Raw genomic sequence first — 23,413 nt, forward strand, 5'->3', positions numbered from 1 at the left:
AGACAACCGCTCACTTTAAACTCAAACAGAAATTGAAAGGAGAAGAAGCGGGGCAAAAAAAATATTTCAGGCTGGGGGTGGAGTAACATAAAAAAGAGTTCATATTCACCCCATTGGGCTGTCTTCTTAGCTCCCCTCCGGGTACGTCACAACCTGACTGACGGATGTCCAGGCGAAACCCCAGCCGCCTGTGATGTTTCAGCCGGGTCGGGACATACCTGAAACTCTGCAGAAGATGACACCTGTCAGGGTATGGGAGCCCGGTCATAGGGCGAAACGCGGACATGGGGACAGGCAAGCAGTGTCTTTTTTTATTTTCACCTACCCCCTGCCGATAATAATTTTTGGCCCCCCTCCTTTAAAGTAAGTACCATACCAGTTATATAGTTTCTACTATAGGCCAGGGTTCACACACACTACAGATGAAGAATTGCACTTCTGACTGTGGCACAAAAACAGCAGTGACATTTTTTCTAAAAACTGTGAATACAGCCATATAGTTGAAAGCCAAATTAAGTGAACCCCCTGAAATTAGTTTCATGTCTGATTTGGTGAATCTGTCAGATTTCTTTTAAAGTTGTGAATCAGGATTCTGATTTGGAAGTAATCAGTTGCCCTTTGATTGTGCATACACAGTATATACAGGGGCCGGGACTCAAGGGGAGAAGTCATTGGTCCAAGGCAAGGATAGCGAGCGAATGAGTACCAGCTGAGAGGCATACAACATCATCACTTACCTCCAGGTCACTTAATGTACAATGTCTCTCACAGGAGTCCTTCTGAAATTGGAGAAAATCATTAAAAAAGAAAGTTTGGAGTCTAACAAATCCAGATTATTAAATTAGTAAATATCACAACCAAAGCATGAAATCATATACACATATCTGTGAGATAAAGCAAAGGGCTACATTTCTCCAATGAAATACAGGATCAAAGCTTCTGATTATTATGCAAATTAACAGTCTTTATTTCAAAATGATGGCCGTTATTTTACAAATGGCGGCCTCAAATGGCCAAAAGACCACACTGTGGGAACAAAGCCTGTGGGGGTAAATTTATACAGTTGAAAGAGTTTTCAATATAATCCTAAATGGGAAAAATTCATGTGTTAGCCTTAAAAAAAAAATCAATCTCCCTATTGAGTTCTTTTTTTTACATTTTTTTAAAAACATTTTTTAAACATTTTTTTTTTACCTATTCTAACATGTCGGTACTTGTTTTATTACACAGATTGTAATTAAAGGTAATGTGTCATAAATAAATTACCAATTGTTTAGGTCACGTTTTATATTAAATGTTCATCGCAATTTTAAACAAATAACAAGTTGGTAAATCATTTCAATTACCAAAAATGTCTCCTTGCCTCAGGAAAAACAAAATTGAATGGTTTGGCCACTAGGTTTTTTATTTCCGTGCATTCTGCTGTCCACTGTCTATTTTTAGGGGAATTTTGCCATTTAACAGCAGAAAGACCATGATAGAACATGGGAAGTGGGGGTGTGGCTTAGCTAGTGCTATGTTTGGGAAAGCCTATACAGGCATAGCTGCCTGAGTCCTCCAGAGGGTCCATACTGTGCCTAAAAGGCAAATATACTTCCCTATTATCTATTACCACTAATTTAGTTCTGTGCAACTGAGTAAATACTTGTGTTCTTACTATATACTCAGTGCCGTCTTCTGAATGTTGACATCCTCCCCCTTTTTAGGAATAAATTCTAAAATGAAAACACAATTATTCAGTATTCAGTATTCTCTGAGTAGCTCCGTGAATGTATCACCTAGATTTTTTCCTTCATTGATTAGATCCAAATACAGACACATGTTCTTCTTTTAAATCTGTTTATATTTTATGATATTATTAAAAATAATAATAATAATAATAATAATAATAATAATAATAATAATAATAATAATAATAATAATAATTTATATAGCACCGACATATTCCAGAGCACTTTACAATTCTGGGGGTATATACATGAACAAAAATACACAGACATACACATGTAGCCATCAAGTCAAACATGAGGAGTGAGGGCCCTGGTCGCTAGAGCTTACAGCCTAAGAGATAAGAGGGTTGGAAACAAAAGTCAGAGGGGCAGAAGTCCTTAATTTCCCACCATCTTTTATAAATAGGGTAATGCAGGTAACACGGTGGTTGAACCGTTCACTAACCAAGTCCTGTATGTACAAGTCTAAGTGCTTGGGGGGGGGGGGAAGAGGGGGAGGCTGAGCTGCTATTGTCTTTGTTACCTATTGGTCTTGCTTCTGGCTGTAATACTGTACAGATCACTTTTAAAGCATCATCACAGATGCAACAGGAAATCTGTACTTAGTTGCAAGTTTTGTGTCTGGAATGAAAGCTGAAATATTTCCAGAAAGTTTTATACTATAGAAATTAAAATATGAAATTTGGAAGGATTTTTTTTTTTTTTTTTTTTTAAATATGTATGACAGAAAAACTTGATTTGAACGATAGATCCTATCCTTTTAATATATAAAAGCATAAAATACATCTATTGCCCAAAGTCCCTGCTCCTGTAAAATTTCCCTGAAACAAGTCATAAAATTGAAATGCAAAATCATTTAGAATTCATTTGCTCAATTCTTCATAATTAATAATTCTTCATAATTTCCCCCCTCCCCCCCAAAAAAATAAATAAATTAAAATTAAATTAAATATAAATAAATAAACAAATTAAGCTTTAAAGAATTAATTTACTTTATGGCTTTTTGAAGCAGTTACCTGGGCACCACCAGGTGAGTTGAATCCCATCCAAAAAGTATGATTTCTATCCTTCTTCATTTGGAGACAAATAGTTGGGATGGCCATCGGGGTTGACATGGAGGTTGAGTAGCCAGTTAGGAGCATACCATGCTAGTTGCAGATGGTGATTTGTTACTAATAAAGTTGTGGCTGTTTGGCACATTTTTTAGATGCTCTCGGAGTATAAGTCTCTGTTCCCACTATGTCTTTTTTTGGCCAGATAGCGGCCATCTTTTAGGACTGCCATCATTTTAAGGCTATATATTTATATTTATATTTATAATGGCGGTTATATAAAAATGACAGCTGTTGTAGAAATAATGTCCATTACTATGACACATTATGACTTAGACGTAAGTTTAAAGTAGAATTGTCTTAGTTGCCCCTAGCAACCAATCAGATTTCACTTTTCATTCCTCGCAGATTTTTAGAAAAATTTTAGGTGGAATCTGATTGGTTGCTAGTAGAGATGAGCGAACCTGCCTGATTTCTGGTTTATACGAACCAGAAATCCGTCAGGTTCGCTCATCTCTAGTTGCTAGGGGCAACTAAGACAATTCTACTTTACACCAGTTTGATAAATCTCCCTCATAGTCTTTTTAGGGGAATTGGGTGGTGGGTCCTAACAAATAGACATGTTTTCTCTGATAATCCCACCATACTATTTTCACAAGTTTCATACTTGTTGTTCCAAGTTTCACCCTTTACATTGATTGCAGGTAATTGCAATTGATTATTAAATATCATTACAGCGAGGAGCACAGATACATTCCAATCGGGTGAATCGGATGAGTCAGACATGTAGAACACGAATCATACACTCGGTGAGAAGTTCATAATTACTTTCCTTAAGTCAATGGAAGCTCACTATACTAAACGTGATATGGGACGTCCAACTCTGAGATTTTTGTGATGTGACACATCAGACATTGTTGATGAAGTCCATCATCCCATTACATTAGGTATATAAAGATGAGATTGCAAATTTCTAATAGTTTGGGATATTGCCTTTCTTCACGACACAGGACGAAATCATTGGCACCATGGGGAATAGAAAACGCTCCAATTGGATTTTACTTTTGTTCCTGTTTTTGCTCAAAGGTAAGAGCCACCACATTGGATTATCATTGTAAATAGAGATAAGAACAATTAGTAGCATCATTACAGTCATATCTAAGATATAGTTCATATGTAATTCATTCGAATGAAATTGAATTTTAACAAAGGACACAGAGATAATATTCAAAAATAAAACAAACGGCAACAAAGTGGAGAGAAAATAATAGGCAAAACAAAGTTCAAAGAGAGCTGGCACTGATAGACTTTTTGGATGGGATTCAACTCACCTGGTGGTGCCCAGTTAACTGCTTCAAAAGCCATAAAGCAGATTTTGCAGCACTCACCGAATCTTGTGAGATATAGATATATATTGCAGTGATAGGCTATGTTCACACGTTTTTTCAGCTCCGTTTAAAATGACATCTGTCATTTTGAGTCTAAAATAACGGACGTCATTTAGCTGTCTGGGTGCGGCTTAATTTGTAAAGTTCATTGAATTTAATAGTGAAAACGGAGAAAGAACTGTGAAAAAAGAAAAACTGTGTAAACAACTAAAAAAAAGTCCGCTGTCTACAAAAGACGTCTGAAAATAATTGTTATGATCATTATTTTGACGTCCGCGGCAATAACATCCGTTATTCAATACATTGTGTGCATTGGACGTCCGTCTTTCCATTGACTTCAATGCATTGCAGTCAGGTAAATCATGGCAATACCGGACGCTATTTTAAATGGCAAAACCGTCCGCCTTTTCTCTATTTTTGACATTGTGTGAACGAACAAGTCCGTTACATCACTTACGGCTTTTTTAAGCCTAAAATAATAGGTGGGAATTTTATAGGACTTTCTGTATAAGGTTTGTAATTTTAGATAGGATACAAATATGAATAGAAAAACAACAAAAACTGAACATAAAATTACATAAAACAATAAAAAAACATTCATGATTATTTTTTTAATTTTTTTTTAGTGATTAGTTTTTTTGTGATTATTGATTAAACGGAATCATTAAAAGTAATCACTCTATTAACCAATTTAATTGTATAATATAAATTCATCGCTATATGTTGGCTAGTAGTTCTCCATTGTTAAAGAATATAGGAGAACGAAATAAAAAGAGGTTACAAAGAAACAAGTCACCTAAGTAGAATCGTACTGAACAAAGAAAAAATTCCAGGTTATGGTTCTAGATTAGTTCTAGATTTTGGGAGAAGCGCTGTGGATCCGGAGACTTATTGTCACATTTAGGGTATGTTAGAACAAGATTTGTTTTCGGCTGTATTTTTGGATGGTCATAAATTTAAAGCAATAATTATCAAAATATAGCCACATAGTCACCTTAAAAAACATTGTGTGAACATAGCCTATAAATGAAGGCATGAACCTAGAGGGATGCCTATTCATTGTACAACTCCTACAGGTTAGTGGGTCTGAGATACAAGGTAACAACTAGGGACCCCTTTGTTTTCTTTCTTTCTTGCTCTTTCTGTGCTCACATTTTCTATATTGCTTTGTTTTCTATAATTTTTAAATAGTTTATTTTACTCTGTATATGCTCTTATATATTTCGACCATTCAAGGGATGTTTGAAGAGAATAAACAAAAATTAGAACCCAAAAAATGAAATAGGTTTGTCCTATGCACATTGGAAGTCCTGCTTTTAATTCTAATGTTTCTAATCTGTTTCATTTTTTTAATTCAATTATTTTTTTAATTTCATTTAAACATCCCTTGAAGGGATGAAATATACAAAAATTACAACCAGAAAGTTTTCTTTGAGAACTGACGGCCAAGCGATCATTCACCCATCAGTTTTTCAAGGTTACCCGAGCATCTGAGCATGCTTACTCAACTCTAAATAATATTGAACAATTAAAATTTAACATGCATCAAGGTTGTTCCAAGCAATCAACATCACATGTTGGAAACTATAATAAAGTAATAAATATAAAATAATTTAAATGAGCACTGGTATTATTGAAAAAAAAAAAAAAAAAATTTGACAGAGAGACACATTAAAAGTTTTCATCTGACGGGGTCTGAGTGTTCAACCCACAACCGATCTGCAAAACAAGTCGGGAGATCCATCAGCATGAGCTCTTATCAGCCAAATGTGCATGGAGGTGCTTGGTGGGTTGGACAGGAGCTCCTATCCTAGCGACTGGTTGTGGTTCAAGCAATTGGAACCATTTCTACCAGTCCTCTACCCATTGGTTGAGTACTGTTTTTTGGTGTAAAACTAAGGCTACAAGGTAAAAAGGTTATTCAGGATTAAATCAAGCACAGCTACTTTTATTTTGTTGTTGCTAAAACAGCACCACCTTTGTCTTCAGGTTAGGTGTAGCATTACAATTCAGCTCCATTCACTTCACTTGATCTGAGCTACAAACCAAAAGGATAGAGGAGATGGATCTTCTGTAGGATCAGGGAGCAGGAGGAAGGTTCCTTTTATTTTAGCTCTTGTCCTGTTTTAAAGTGCTCTACCCAGAATGACTTGTTGGCAGCCTCCTGACACCAGACAATTGGGATACATAGGATACCAGCAGTCCTTCACCCCAACCTACGATCCCCACAATTCCATGGCAGTATACCCTACCTGGCCGATGCTGCAGCTCTCCATATTTCTTTGCCGTCTCTGGAGATCCCTGTACAAGCTGTAACATATAATTTAGTAAATGAACAATTATTAATGGCTTGCTAGAAATGTTAATTAGTGAATGTTTCTCTCAGTTATGGAAACACCCTACAAGTACTGTCAAACACGCTAAATTCTTCTAATGAAAAAGTCTAACGTGTAGCAGGGCACTAGGATGTGGTTTATGTTGTACTAGAGGCTTCTCAGGGGGCAGAGGGGATGTTGGACCTCCTTTGATTGCTGCCCCTGTAGAGGCACAACAATTTTAGAGGTTGCAATGCTCAAAAGTGGCACAAAAGCTTGGTGGTTACCTTAAAACAATGTTAGAAATTCCAACCCATGCCTACATTCTGTCCAGCTGTAGAAGATCACAGCAGGAGGTCCCAATATGCTGGGATTCCAAGATGTCAAGGTGCAATCCCCGCATGTTGGGACCTCCTGCTGCGATCTTCTACAGCTTCATTCACCGGTTCTCCAGGACAGACAGCAGGCGGCTACTTCATCCTTGTGTCTGGCAGTGTCGGGCTCGAAGCACGACCACCAGAGGAGCAGCTAAATTAGCCATCTCATTTTCTCTTTTACTTGCGGTTTCACACTATGTGCTCCTGACGGTGCTCTCTACCTTTTCAGTGATTACATTCTGTCCAGTGAATATTTCCTATGATCAAACCATGACTTTAATGGGTTTGGCTGAGATGTAGCTTCATGCCACTTTTATTGCTTAGTGGGCAATTTTTTTTTTTTTTTTATTACCGACACTAGTAGGGTCTACTATGACTCACCTCCAAAATTACTCCCACAACGGCTAGTGTAACCACATTACTTTGCCACCTTTTAACAAGTCTAATAGCCCTCACCCACTGCTTACAGGAATATCTTAACTGGGTCTACTATCCAGACCAGATCGCAGATTCAAGTGGGTTTTTTAAACTGGTAAATTTACTAATAGAATAGGAAATAATTATTTGACCACTGCAACCTCCCCCCCCACACACACACTTGATCAGATACTTAAACATTTTCTATTATTCTATAATCTGTTTTAATTTTCTGACTGTCATTTTTTTATTTCATTTTTTTGTACATTGTTGCCTGAGCTATTTTTAACAGCACTTACTGATATGCTTTACTGCAAGACTTATGGACATAGATGACAATAAACAGACTCTGTCTCCTTGAGATGAATGTGAAACATTACTGAGCGCGCTCTGTGACCTTTGAAGAGGTCATTCCACAGGGAGCTGCTATTGTCTCCTTAACTGTTGTCACATGACGCTGTAATGCTGAACAGATCACTTTATAGCTGCCTCCACCTATCACTTCAGACAAAACAGGAAGTTTTAGCTTAGCGTTTGCCCCAGTGGTGAGCGTGAAAATGGCAAGATCTTAGGGTTATCGTATACTATAGATAAAAAAATTGAAAAATGTGAAAAATATCACCAAATATTCTTAGAAAATATGTTTAAAGTAAAAACATTATTTAAACAGTATGTCCTTTTCTGGTGACACCTTCCCTTTAGGCAATATAAAAATCTATAATAAAGAATATGTTATAATGTATTGGAAACTATTTTTAAAGCTTATATAATATTGACTTCTATAACAATTAATACTGCAGGACCAAGCATTTGTAAAGCACAAGATACAACAGCATCAACTACTGCAGCTCCAACCAGCACAACTACATCATCTACAACTACTGCAGCTCCAACTACTACTACATCATCTACAACTAGTGCAGCTCCAACCAGTACTACTACATCATCTACAACAACTACAGCTCCAACCAGCACTACTACATCATCTACAACTACTGCAGCTCCAACTACTACTACATCATCTACAACTACTGCAGCTCCAACTACTACTACATCATCTACAACTACTGCAGCTCCAACTACTACTACATCATCTACAACTACTGCAGCTCCAACCAGTACTACTACATCATCTACAACAACTACAGCTCCAACCAGCACTACTACATCATCTACAACTACTGCAGCTCCAACTACTACTACATCATCTACAACTACTGCAGCTCCAACTACTACTACATCATCTACAACTACTGCAGCTCCAACTACTACTACATCATCTACAACTACTGCAGCTCCAACCAGTACTACTACAGCATCTACAACTACTGCAGCTCCAACCAGCACTACTACATCATCTACAACTACTGCAGCTCCAACCAGCACTACTACATCATCTACAACTACTGCAGCTCCAACCAGCACAACTACAGCATCAACAACTACTGCAGCTCCAACTACTACTACATCATCTACAACTACTGCAGCTCCAACTACTACTACAGCATCAACAACTACTACAGCTCCAACCAGCACTACTACAGCATCTACAACTACTACAGCTCCAACCAGCACTACTACATCATCTACAACTACTGCAGCTCCAACTACTACTACAGCATCAACAACTACTACAGCTCCAACCAGCACTACTACATCATCTACAACTACTGCAGCTCCAACTACTACTACAGCATCAACAACTACTACAGCTCCAACCAGCACTACTACAGCATCTACAACTACTACAGCTCCAACCAGCACTACTACATCATCTACAACTACTGCAGCTCCAACTACTACTACATCATCTACAACTACTGCAGCTCCAACCAGCACTACTACAGCATCAACAACTACTACAGCTCCAACTACTACTACATCATCTACAACTACTGCAGCTCCAACTACTACTACAGCATCTACAACTACTGCAGCTCCAACTACTACTACTTCAGCATCTACAACTACTGCAGCTCCAACTACTACTACAGCATCAACAACTACTACAGCTCCAACTACTACTACATCATCTACAACTACTGCAGCTCCAACTACTACTACAGCATCTACAACTACTGCAGCTCCAACTACTACTACTTCAGCATCTACAACTACTGCAGCTCCAACTACTACTACAGCATCTACAACTACTACAGCTCCAACCAGCACTACATCATCTACAACTACTGCAGCTCCAACCAGCACTACTACATCATCTACAACTACTGCAGCTCCAACCAGCACTACATCATCTACAACTACTGCAGCTCCAACCAGCACTACATCATCTACGACTACTGCAGCTCCAACCAGCACTACTACATCATCTACAACTACTGCAGCTCCAACTACTACATCATCTACAACTTCTGCAGCTCCAACCAGCACTACTACATCATCTACAACTACTGCAGCTCCAACCAGCACTACATCATCTACAACTACTGCAGCTCCAACTACTACTACTACAGCATCAACAACTACTACAGCTCCAACCAGCACTACTACATCATCTACAACTACTGCAGCTCCAACCAGCACTACTACATCATCTACAACTACTGCAGCTCCAACTACTACTACAGCATTTACAACTACTGCAGCTCCAACCAGCACTACATCATCTACAACTACTGCAGCTCCAACCAGCACTACTACAGCATCAACAACTACTGCAGCTCCAACCAGCACTACTACATCATCTACAACTAGTGCAGCTCCAACTACTACTACAGCATCTACAACTACTGCAGCTCCAACCACTACTACATCATCTACAACTACTGCAGCTCCAACCAGCACTACTACAGCATCAACAACTACTGCAGCTCCAACCAGCACTACTACAGCATCAACAACTACTACAGCTCCAACCAGCACTACTACATCATCTACAACTACTGCAGCTCCAAATACTACTACAGCATCTACAACTACTGCAGCTCCAACCAGCACTACTACATCATCTACAACTACTGCAGCTCCAACCAGCACTACTACAGCATCTACAACTACTACAGCTCCAACCAGCACTACTACATCATCTACAACTACTGCAGCTCCAACTACTACTACATCATCTACAACTACTGCAGCTCCAACTACTACTACATCATCTACAACTACTGCAGCTCCAACCACTACTACATCATCTACAACTACTGCAGCTCCAACCAGCACTACTACAGCATCAACAACTACTACAGCTCCAACCAGCACTACTACATCATCTACAACTACTGCAGCTCCAACTACTACTACAGCATCAACAACTACTGCAGCTTCAACCACTACTACATCATCTACAACTACTGCAGCTCCAACCAGCACTACATCATCTACAACTACTGCAGCTCCAACCAGTACTACTACAGCATCTACAACTACTGCAGCTCCAACCAGCACTACTACATCATCTACAACTACTGCAGCTCCAACCAGCACTACTACATCATCTACAACTACTGCAGCTCCAACCAGCACTACAGCATCAACAACTACTGCAGCTCCAACTACTACTACATCATCTACAACTACTGCAGCTCCAACTACTACTACAGCATCTACAACTTCTGCAGCTCCAACCAGCACTACTACAGCATCAACAAGTACTGCAGCTCCAACCAGCACTACTACATCATCTACAACTACTGCAGCTCCAACCAGCACTACTACAGCATCAACAACTACTGCAGCTCCAACTACTACTACAGCATCTACAACTACTGCAGCTCCAACCAGCACTACTACATCATCTACAACTACTACAGCTCCAACCAGCACTACTACATCATCTACAACTACTACAGCTCCAACCACTACTACATCATCTACAACTACTGCAGCTCCAACCAGCACTACAGCATCTACAACTACTGCAGCTCCAACCAGCACTACAACATCATCTACAACTACTACAGCTCCAACCACTACTACATCATCTACAACTACTGCAGCTCCAACCAGCACTACATCATCTACAACTTCTGCAGCTCCAACCAGCACTACTACAGCATCAACAACTACTGCAGCTCCAACCAGTTCTACTACAGCATCTACAACTACTGCAGCTCCAACCAGCACTACTACATCATCTACAACTACTGCAGCTCCAACTACTACTACAGCATCTACAACTACTGCAGCTCCAACCAGCACTACATCATCTACAACTACTGCAACTTCAAGTACTACTACATCATCAACAACTAGTGCACCTCCAACTACTACTACATCATCTACAACTACTGCAGCTCCAACCAGCACTACTACAGCATCTACAACTACTGCAGCTCCAACCAGCACTACTACATCATCTACAACTACTGCAGCTCCAACTACTACTACATCATCTACAACTACTGCAGCTCCAACCAGCACTACTACATCATCTACAACTACTGCAGCTCCAACTACTACTACATCATCAACAACTACTGCAGCTCCAACCACTTCTACAGCATCTACAACTACTGCAGCTCCAACTAGTACTACATCATCTACAACTACTGCAGCTCCAACTACTACTGCAGCATCAACAACTACTGCAGCTCCAACCAGCACTACTACATCATCTACAACTACTGCAGCTCCAACTACTACTGCAGCATCAACAACTACTGCATCATCATCATCTTCAGCTCCGATTAGCACTGCGGCTTCAACCACTACTGCAGCATCAACAAGTACTGCAGTATCATCATCTGCAGCAACTCCAACCAGCACTGCTGCATCAACAACTACAGCAGCTCCAACCAGCAATGCAGCCTCAACAACTACAGCAGCTCCAACCAGCACTGTAGTATCAACAACTTTTGCATCTCCAACTACTACTACAGCATCAACAACTACTGCATCATCATCATCATCATCTGCAACCAGCACTGCAGCATCAACAACTACAGCAGCAGCTACAACCAGCACTGTAGTATCAACAACTTCTGCAGCTCCAACTACTACTACTACTACTACTACTACTACAGCAGCATCAACAACTACTGCATCATCATCATCATCTGCAGCTGCAACCAGCACTACAGCATCAACAACTACTGCAGCTCCAACCAGCACTGCAACATCATCAATTACTGCAGCTCGAACCAGCACTACGGCATCAACAACTATTGCAGCATCAACAACTTTGGCAGCTCCAACAAGCACTGCAGCATCAACAACTACTGCAGCAGCTCCAACCAGCACTGTAGCATCAACAACTTCTGCATCAACAACTACTACTGCACCATCAACAACTACTGCAGCAGCTTCAACTAGCACTGTTGCATCAACTACTGCAACTCCAACCAGCACTGTAGCATCAACAACTACTGACGATCCAACTAGCACTGCAGCATCAACTACTACTGCAGCAGCTCCAACCAGCACTGCAGTATCAACAACTTCTGCAGCTCCAACTTCTACTGCAGCATCAACAACAACTACTGTATCATCATCATCATCATCATCTGCAGCTCCAACCAGCACTGCAGCATCAACAACTATGGCAGATCCAATCAGCACTGGAACATCAACAACTACTGCAGTATCAACAACCTCTGCAGCTACAACTAGCATTGCAGCATCAACAACTACTGCAGCACCTACAACTTCTGCAGTTTCAACTAGCACTGCAGTATCATCAACTTCTGTAGCTCCAACCAGCACTGCGACATCAACAACTACTGCAGCTCCAAATAGCACTACGGCATCAACTGCTGCAGCTCCAACGAGCACTGCAGTATCAACTGCTACAGCAGCAACTAGCACTGCATCATCAATAGCTACTGCAGCCCAGAGTATCACTGCAACATCAATAACTAGGGAAGCTCCAACTAACACTGCAACATCAACATCTTCTGTAGCTCTAACTAACACTGCAACATCAACATCTTCTGTAGCTCCAACTAACACTGCAACATCAACATCTTCTGTATCTCCAACTAACACTGCAACATCAACATCTTCTGTAGCTCCAACTAACACTGCAACATCAACATCTTCTGTAACTCCAACTAACACTGCAACATCAACATCTTCTGTAGCTCCAACTAACACTGCAACATCAACATCTTCTGTAGCTCCAACTAACACTGCAACATCAACATCTTCTGTAACTCCAACTAACACTGCAACATCAACATCTTCTGTAGCTCCAACTAACACTGCAACATCAACATCTTCTGTAGCTCCAACTAACACTGCAACATCTACATCTTCTGTAGCTCCAACTAGCACTGCAACATCAACAACTACTGTTGCAGTTTTAACTAGCAAAGTGTCAACAATTGCAGCTCAGACTAGCACAATGGCATCAACAACTTCTCCATCTCCAACTACCACAGGAGGATCAGCATCTACAGGAACTTCTACATCTTCAGCTACCACAGGAGGATCAACATCTACTGGAACTTCTGCATCTCCGGCTACCACAGGAGGATCAACATCTACTGGAACTTCTACATCTTCAGCTACCACAGGAGGATCAACATCTACTGGAACTTCTACAACTACTGAAACTTCAGCTACCAAAGGAAGATCAGCATCTACCGGAACTTCTACATCTTCAGCTACCACAGGAGGACCAGCATCTACTGGAACTTCTACATCTTCAGCTACCAAAGGAAGATCAGCATCTACCGGAACTTCTACATCTTCATCTACCACAGGAGGATCAGCATCTACTGGAATTTCTACATCTTCAGCTGCCAGAGGAGGATCAGCATCTACTGGAATTTCTACAACTACTGCAGCTTCTACTAACACTGCAACGGCCACTACCACAACTACTGGAACGGCTACTAGTGCAAGTACTGACACAGCTTCAGCTACCACCACAACTACAGGTGTAGCAGCAGGAACCTCCCTAGCAACAACCACCAGCACTGCCATCAGTAAGTACACTACAAATATACAGTCCATTCAGTCAGTACATTTCTGGGAACTAAGCATTAAAGGAGAAGTCCGGTGATTTATAAAACCCGGCAGCTGGCAGGTGCAGGGGGTAAATTGACTACAAGTACTAACTTACCTCTCCCTGTGCCTGCAATGAGCGACAGGACCAGCCTCGGGACCCTTGCTGGGCTCGGGGATTTCAGGTGCTGGCACATTACAACCCGGCTGATGGACTGGCTGCTTAGCCAGTCAGTGACTGGGGCGGGACACTTCTCCATTCACTGATTGGCTGAGCAGGCAGTTTATCAGCTGGGACAGGTGGCCTTCCAGCGAGGGTCTTGAGGCCGGTCATGACGCTCAGAGCGGACACAGGGAGAGGTAAGTTACTACTTGCAATCAGTTTCCCCCCTGCCGGCTGCCGGGTTTTAAAAATTGCCGGACTTCTTCTTTTAGGATGTACATTATATTCTCTTTAATGGAACTTAAAGAGCTACTCTAGATGATTCTTGTTTTTTTCAAAATTAACTGGTTCCAGAAAATTATACAGAGTCGAAAATGACTTTTATAAAATAAATATAATAATAATAATAATCATCATCATAATATCAAGTCTTCCAGTACTTATCAGCCACTGTATGTCCTGGAGGAAGTGGTGTATTCTCTCCAGTCTGACACAGTGCTCTCTGCTGCCACCTCTGTCTATGTCAGGAACTGTCCAGAGCAGTAGCAAATCCCCATAGAAAACCTCTCCTGCTCTGGACAGAGGTGGCAGCAGAGAGCGGTGTGTCAGACCTAAAAGAATGGAATATTCAGCACTTTTAAATTCACTCCGTGTTTAGCTTTTCAGCCTGATCTCTGCCTGATCCGAGGGCTGCAATTTTGTACAGAGGAATACTTTTCACAGTTGAGAGTTTACTGCAAGACCAATGTCCTTGTTAGGGATTGTTTTTGTCTCAGACTATGCGTTTCAAGAGGGGCACCCAGAAACTGATGAAGAGAGAGGTGCCACCCTTGAAACTTGTAGTAAAAACAATTATACCATAGTCATGAAAAGTTGGTAAAAACTCAAGTAGTATATGTAGAATGAATGTCTTTTATGGATATACCACTAGTCTACTGTGCTGTTCCATTCTTGCTACCATCTCCTGGGTCGAGCGGGTTATGATTTTTCACTCTTTTCTAGCTTGCTTTTTTTCCCCTTACACCAATATAAAATGAAGCAAATTTATCATATTGTCATCTAATTTCCAATGAACACGGCACATTTTACTTATACATTGAACGCCATCCATTAAGTGGAGGAAGAATGTTGTAACTTTCTAAGAAACGAAAAACAATGCATGCAGCTAAAAAGCAATACAGGATCAGAAAACTGCAGCTACTTTCTTCCAAAAACAGCGCCAAGCCTTTCCTCGGGTCATGTGTGGTGTTACAGTTCAGCTTTATTTACTTCAGTGGAACTGAGCTGCAATACCACAAACAAACTGAAGAAAATAGTGGCGTTGTTTCTGAAAAGAAAAAAAAAAAGCATACTGACTTTAATCCATGCTTCTTTCTGAAGGAGAAAAGGCCTTTGTAAAAATAAATAAAAATAAAATAAAATAAATAAATACAAAAAATAATAATAATGTTAAACACATATAATAAGTGTAACGTGCAGAATGCAAGCCATTTTTGGTAAAAATTTGGCCTACATACTGGTATATGTCTTCTCAATATACAATAGTCTATACAAGGATTAAACTTCATGCTCACTAAACATCTTTAAATATTTTTAAGAAGAAGCAAGTCACAGACTTGACTCATCAGATACATTTTTATACAGTGATAGAACAGTTGTTGTATTATACCGCCATCTGGTGGCCAGTAAGTAAAGCTGCAGTGTAATTTACTATTAGGGTTACATTAAGAATTGCATCAGGGAATCTCGCTTACTGGGTGGTCGGGTTCACAAATGTAAATTCTATTTACAGATAAATAAAAAATGTTTACATATGAATAAAAATATAAATATTAAAGAGAAACTTTAAAATAAATGCTCTGTAGAGGGGGAATTAAAAAGTATAAAGAATCACCACTTAAACTGATTTATCTATTTTTATTGAATAACAAAAAATGAGATTCAATTTTTTATTTTTTTTTAGATCAAACATAAGCCACATGGGTCTGTGCATTGTTACAGCAGTATCATAGCCCAGGCTTATGTCTATACGTTTATCAGACATGTCTTTAGATTTGCCATTGTAGGCCCCTGTAGTAATTCCCTGTATGACTATGTGGCTCTGTTACCTACAGACATGTGGTGTACTGACAGCAGACACTCACCTATAGTAACCATCACTTAGGATAATTTTTCTCTTTGATTTGCAGATGTTGCTGGTACTGGCGGCCGTCTTCCATACTGGGCAATAATTCTCATAGCGTTGGCAGCAGTGATTGTCTTCCTTTTAGGCCTATATGGCTTATTTGCAGTAAGTATCATTCAATTTATATGATGATTTGATTATTTATTACCGAGATGTAGAAATGAGGAAAAGGATGTTCTACAATAGACAAATCAACTACTGTTCTTCTTCAGAAGTTTGTGTGCCTTTGCAGTGGCAGGTCCCCATGATTGCGTTCCTAATGGTTGGGCAAAACCACAATAGAACGCTTTGCTCAACCCGTGTGATAACTGTGCAGACATTCACAGTTACACTTTATTATTTATATCATCAGAGCAGGAGAGGAAGCTGAATGCATTGTGAACGTGTGTTCAGCTTCCTGTCAGGCAGAACATCCAGACAGAACACATTGCTAGATATGAATCTGTATTTTTTTCTCCAAAAGATCAACCCCGTCATATATCAGACTTTGACCCCCTTGTTTATCCTGGACCATCAGGAAATACAATGCCCCCCCCCCCCCCCCCCTTAGACCCTTTAGTTTGATTTAGTGTTCTATTGTTTTATTTAAACCTGGATGAATTCTATAGTCCAAAAAGTGAAAAATAAATAAATAAAATAATAATACTAATAGTATGCTGAAAAAGATACAATCTGCTTCACGAGGTGTATTCCGAAAAATAAGAAGGGTAAGATGGATAAAGCTAGATTGTGCGTCTACAGTATATATGCTAGTAGGGCGCAACAACCAAAAGAGCAAGTTCAACAGTATATGCCATAATCAATGTCCCTCAATGACTGTTTCTGTAAAATCCCACAGCATGTGGAGCTTCGTTTGACACGACATTTCCTGTGGATATGCTATAAATATCTATGGAGGAAGAATAGTTTTTTTTTTTTGCATGTAATATAACCGCCATCGTAAGACTGAACTGTCTATGAAGCCAGAGCTAGAGGGCAGTAGGGTTCAGGGTTCATCAGGTGAACATTCCTTGCATTACCAAAAAATTTTAGATTAGAAGAAGAGGAAGGGTAACCACTGCCAATCAACCAGAGCGGCTTATATTACTCCCAGTGTCACCAGGGGTTACTCAGCTTCTCTGAAGTGCATATCTATGTTTATAGTTTGAAAAAATATGGTTAACAAGTTAAGAAGTGTAATGGAAGCCGTATAATTTTAAAAATTTCACCTCCAAAGTTCATTTAAATAGAAGCGTGCCCAGGAATTAAATGTTCATCATGCATATTGCTTCAGAAATTATGTCCGCCTATGCATTTTGCCTGCAGTGGCCACTTCTGGTGAGATGTAGTATGACATCTTGACCATGGAAATTATTGATGGGCCATGCTAGATTGGGAGAAAAGGGACCACCACACAAGACATGTCTATTCTTATAGAGGAAAAAGGTGCCAAACAAGGGACTAAGGCCCCCTTCACACGTCCGGAAAATCTGTCCGGATTTCTTATCAGGAAATCCGGACGGATTTCCGGACTCATAGGCTAACATTAGAGACGGACACCTTTCCGGATTTTTCCGGAAGGGTGTCCGTTCCGGAAAATAGGACTGCATTTTTTAGATCCTGTCCTATTTCCGTCCGGAAATCTGGCACGGACGCCCCCATAGAAGTCTATCGGAGGAACATGTACATCAGGAAAGTGCCTGCGATTCCGGATTGGTAGAGAGCCAGCCTGGACCCGGACCTCAGCACAGGACTGGCTGAGATCCCCCCACCACCCGCCCTGCACTCTGGCCGCCAGCCGATCGCCCGCATCCCCCCCCCCCTGCATCGCACCACACCGCACACTCTGCCCGGCACTACAGGTCCCCCGCGCCGCCTCCTTCCCCCCCCCGGAACTCACCACCGGACCTCCGGCTCTCCGTCATCTGAACACGCCCCCGCCCGAAACTCACCACCTGGCCGCCCGCCGCATGCTCCGCACCTCCGACCCCAACAGAGCAGGATCCAGGACAGGTGAGATTACCCCTTATGACTACTACTCCTACCATGCTCTGCTGGCAGGCCATGATGGGAGTTGTAGTTCTGCAGCCTGTTGCCATCCAGGTACACTAGTGGCTGTGTGGGTACCTGTGATTTATGTTGGCATACTAGACCATATTATCTCATCAGGAAATCCTGAAGGTTTTTCCTGAAGGTTTTTCCTGATGGTTTCCTGATGGTTTCCTGGTGGTAAAAACAGATTACTGTCAGGAAATCCTGATACTTTCCTGATGACATTTGAGGTCTCCTGATCAGGATTTCCTGACAGTAAAAACTGACACGGACGTGTGAATGGGGCCTAACACGGCACATGGAAAATGGCTGACTTCATAAGCCAATGCCTAATATGAATAGTGTGTCTTTTACAGAAACTCTCAGCTCAGGTTATAGCAATAGTTCATTACTTTGGCACTGAGTGGACTTGGTGCATCATGGCAAGTTATAAAAAGTTTGTACTAAAGGTCTGTAAGAGTCTTGTGTAGAATATCAATGATCTGACCTGACTTGTGTCTTTCTAGGTCTTAGGTTTATTATATCCTGGAGGTTTCCTGTCTCTGGGCGCAGGTGCCGTATCAGGCGCCACCAATGTTGTACCGACTACCGCAGGCGATTTCCCTGGCACCTTAACATCATATTATCCCAACAAAGCCTACAACCCCGAGCCACAATCCTGTTCTGAATCACAACCATCAAGAAATTCACCATATTATGAGCCTCACGGAAGTATTAACCCCTAGAATGATCACACCCATCCCATCCCATATATATTTATTTTTATACTAAGTTGGAAAATATTTAGATTTGATGATTATATTTATTTGCACTGATTTAGTAAGTACATTATGTCATATTGCAATAAAAATGCTACTTACTGCAATTGTCTTCTATTGTTATAGAATGTAGAGGAAGATGCAATACCTAAGCCTACTATTAAATACTATTAATCAAGAGTGGTTCATATCCTTTCCATCCCACCAAACATATTGGGGACGGTTAATGGAAAGGTGCCTATTTAAAAAAAAAAAAATTTTATGTTTTAATATTCACTTTATTATATATGTCTCTTTATATAATGTCCATAAGGTACTTGCAGTTTAAACTGGATTGCTTATATGGTTTTTATGTATCATTTTTATTTTCTGGATTTTGTATTTCCATATATATTTATTTTTGTGCCATACGTGGATTTTTGGCACATTTTTTATCATGTGTTATTTTGGCCATTTTCCAGATCTTCTTGGTATATGCGCCTATTTTAGACAAAGATATTATTGCCAGTGCGAAGTCCTACTGCTTGGGAGGAGCATGGGTGACGCCTCCTTGGTTACCATATGTGGTTTGCTTTGCGGTCGCTCTAGGAGGAGGAGCCCACTGGTGTTTTTGGTGATGTGTGTTCCATACTAGAGCAGACAGACATCTCTCACCGCTGGGTATGTTTCACTTGCGTTGACATAACTGGGTGCATTCCATCTGTGGAACGCAGCCAATTCCAGAGCCATGATCACTGACCCTGTGGTGTACCCCTCTGGTGGCATAGAGGAGGTATGGCCAGTCACTTGCCAGATGGTGAGGTGTGACGCCAGTCCTATGGTGGTTGGCCAAGATATAGTCGGGCCCAATGATGTTCTGTCGTAAGCTGGTTTGGTAATAAAAGGCCGTTTATTACCTTGTTCCCCTGTGGTCAGTGACCTGCTGGTCTGTTGCGGGGTCCCTTGGGTTGTAGTCATGGTGGTCCAGAGTGGAATGTTGACCCACCTGGACTATTGGCACCGCCACCCACAGAAAGGGGAGATGACCCAAGGAATGCTCGTGTACTGTGTTGGTGCAGGGTGAAGAACCACAGAGTCTCTTTATCATAAATAAGATCTGCTTTTCTGAGGAAACACTTCTGTGCAGCAAGTCATACAGCTTTGCCTAGAAACAGTACTTTACACTTAATAAGACTCTTGATAAGTTAGGATCCAGATCTGTTGTGAGTGGGGAAGAAGTAGTGCAGTCGGGTGAACTGAGTTGGGTACTGAGAGTATAGAGTCAGAGGATAATGTCAGTCAATACTGGAGAAGAAAGAGAGAATACTTGTGCCTGTGTATTGATCTTTGGGTCTTCGCACCACCTTTTTTCCTACCAGTGTTGATAGACCCGTCCTAGTGAGTGACACAAGCCCCAGACCTTGTTACCTGGGATGCTGAGGGTTCCCTGCTGATACCCACCTTGCGAGATAGAGTTCATAGGCTTCTAGCAACTTTGCTATATCTGGATCAGTTGCTAGCTTTGCTTTATGGATACTGTCCTGCACTTTGACTCTCCTTGTCCAAGGCGTGGGTTGAGATGATCTCTGTCCTCTCTAGCAAAGAGTTTAACACTGCATAGTGCTGAGCGGAGTTACTGAAGAAGAAAAGGTTAGCTGCATGTTGTCTCTACGGAGGATAGTGACAAAAGACCTGTACACTTCCTCTACCTATGTGACTTCCTATCTACAGCCCCCTATATGGTGCGCTGTTAATGGGCGAAGAGTGAATACAGAAGAAGAAAAGAGAGAAGTGATAGGACAGAAGAAGAGAACACACTCATTGGTCTACAGATCCATGTGACATACCAACAAACAATAACCTTTACAGTACTATAGCTGTGCAGCAGCTAAGTATACACACTTACAGTAGCGACATCTTGTGGTGACACTTTAACACTCCTTCATCACCACTGTGTGTGTAGTGTACGTCCAGATTTATGCTTGACAAAGGTGACTTTGGATTACCGAAATTAGTTGCCTGGGACATGTTTTATTCACTGCTTGTCACCTCGAATAAAATGGTTTACTGCAAGATGCTGGAACGTGGTTTTATCTACATGCTAGCTTGGTGGGGGATTTACATGACTGTTTTATCTAGGGATGAGCGAACCGAACCGTAACGAACCAGATTCGTTACGAACTTTGCAAAAAGTTTGGTTCGTCACCGAACCGAACTTTGAGAAAGTTCGTAACGAATCTGGTTAAAATAACAATAACAAATAGAATCAAAGACATCCAAGACATCTTTAGAAAGTGATGCAAACACCTCTGGAATGCATCTGGGAAAGCAGGGAAACAGTATTAGAGGAATCGGCATTAAGGGGTTAGCGATCCTATGCAGTAAAGCCGATGCCTCTGATGGTTAATATATTTAATAATTAAAACATATTTTCATTGTAATAAAGTCCCTTTCGTTGTTCAATAATTTAAATAAAACAAATTCATCATTGTGCAATTAAATATAGTTAAAATAAATATATATATATATATATATATATATATATATATATATATATAAATAAATGTATATATATATATTTATTCTTTTACAGTATATTTAATTGCACAAGTATGGATTCGTTTAAATTAAATTATTGAACAATGAAACTAATTTTATTACAGCGAAAATGTGTTTTATTAATTAAATATTAATTAGTACAGGAAGCTCTTTAAGCCGTTAATTCATATTGCCGGTAAAAGAGCAAACTGTAATAATCAATACTTTACTTTAATTAAAACATCAAATGTTTTTTCTAATTCTGTTATCACAATAGCATTATTAGAAGAAACATTTTGAATCATATGTGCGCTCAGCTGATCAGCTGATCGGCTGAGCGCACATATAATTAGCGGGTCCGCAGCACAGTGACTTCATTGTGCTGCGGACCAGCGAAGAGGACACATGTGGACATCAGATGGTGAGTATACAGCTCTCCCTACCCCTTCCCCAACACTGCACCCATCCCAGCAAGGAAGGGGGGTCACTTAACCCCTTCCTTGCTGGGATGGGTGCAGTCTGACATCAGTCTGGCCCCCAAGGGGTTAAGGGGGATGCAATGCATCCTCCCTTAACCCCTTGAGGGCCAGACTGTAAGCAGCGATCTGTAAAGATGCTGCATACTGTAAGGAGCACAACACCGCTCACAATGATGGGTGTTGTGCTCCTGTTTGTGTGTTTTTTGTGTGTTTCTCCCTTTTTGTTTTTCAGATATCGGTATCCTGTGGATTACGTTGGATTCGATGGACTACGATGATGAACAGCGGTTGTTTGGATTTTTTTTTTTAATAAAATGGTCAATGAGGGGTTTGGGGGTGTTTTTATTTGAATAAAAAAAAAATTTCACTTGTGTCTTGTTTTTATTTCTTTACTTTATAGACTTAGTAGTGGAAGTCGTCTAATAGACGGAATCCATTACTAAGTCGGGGCCTAGTGTTAGCCGGTATAAAATGGCTAACACTAACCCCCCCATTATTACCCCAGTACCCAATGCCACCAGGGGTACTGGGAAGAGCCGGGTGCCAGTGGTCCCGGAGCGTCAAAATTGGCGCTCCTGGACCGGGCGGCAGCAGGCTGGTAAGATTTAGGCTGGGGAGGGCCTAAACCAATGGCTCTTTCCCCCCTGATGTTACCAGGCTGCTGTTGCTTGGTTTTTAACCCGGCTGGTTATGAAAATAGGGGGGACCCTATGCGTTTTTTTTTAATTATTTATTTATTTAAAAAAAAAAAACGCATAGGGTTAATTAAATATATTAACCATTAGTGGAGTCGGCTCTGCATTATTGCCGATTTGCCGGCTATATTTTTTTTCACTATTTTTGCAATAGAGTAATTAGAGTTACGCACATGTGTACAGATTATCAGGTGCAAAGCATAAAGAGGAGCAATTACAAGGTGCTAAGCATTAGCGTATCTTCTATTCGCCAGTGCATATATACACAATGATGTGCATCCATGTATCACGCAATACACGCGAGGAATGCTAGGCCGCAGCGTACAGTTAACTTAGCGAGCCTCCCCTTTTGGCCACGGAAAACTCGAATACATTGTGAAGATAATGGACAGGATGG

General features: G+C 40.7%; 1 protein-coding gene across 1 annotated transcript; it reads left to right on the forward strand.

The window, feature by feature from the left end:
• The first annotated feature begins 3,810 nt into the window (after window positions 1–3,810).
• LOC138766532 (mucin-2-like) lies at window positions 3,811–19,368 on the forward strand. Its single transcript, XM_069944122.1, has 4 exons — window positions 3,811–3,868; window positions 8,080–14,169; window positions 16,541–16,641; window positions 19,074–19,368. Exons 1-4 carry the CDS (start codon window positions 3,811–3,813, stop codon window positions 19,290–19,292), a joined length of 6,468 nt encoding a protein of 2,155 aa, XP_069800223.1. The 3' UTR covers window positions 19,293–19,368.
• Window positions 19,369–23,413: the final 4,045 nt, after the last annotated feature.

Source organism: Dendropsophus ebraccatus, chromosome 10, assembly GCF_027789765.1.
Source record: "Dendropsophus ebraccatus isolate aDenEbr1 chromosome 10, aDenEbr1.pat, whole genome shotgun sequence".
Classification (NCBI taxonomy): Eukaryota; Metazoa; Chordata; class Amphibia; order Anura; family Hylidae; genus Dendropsophus; species Dendropsophus ebraccatus.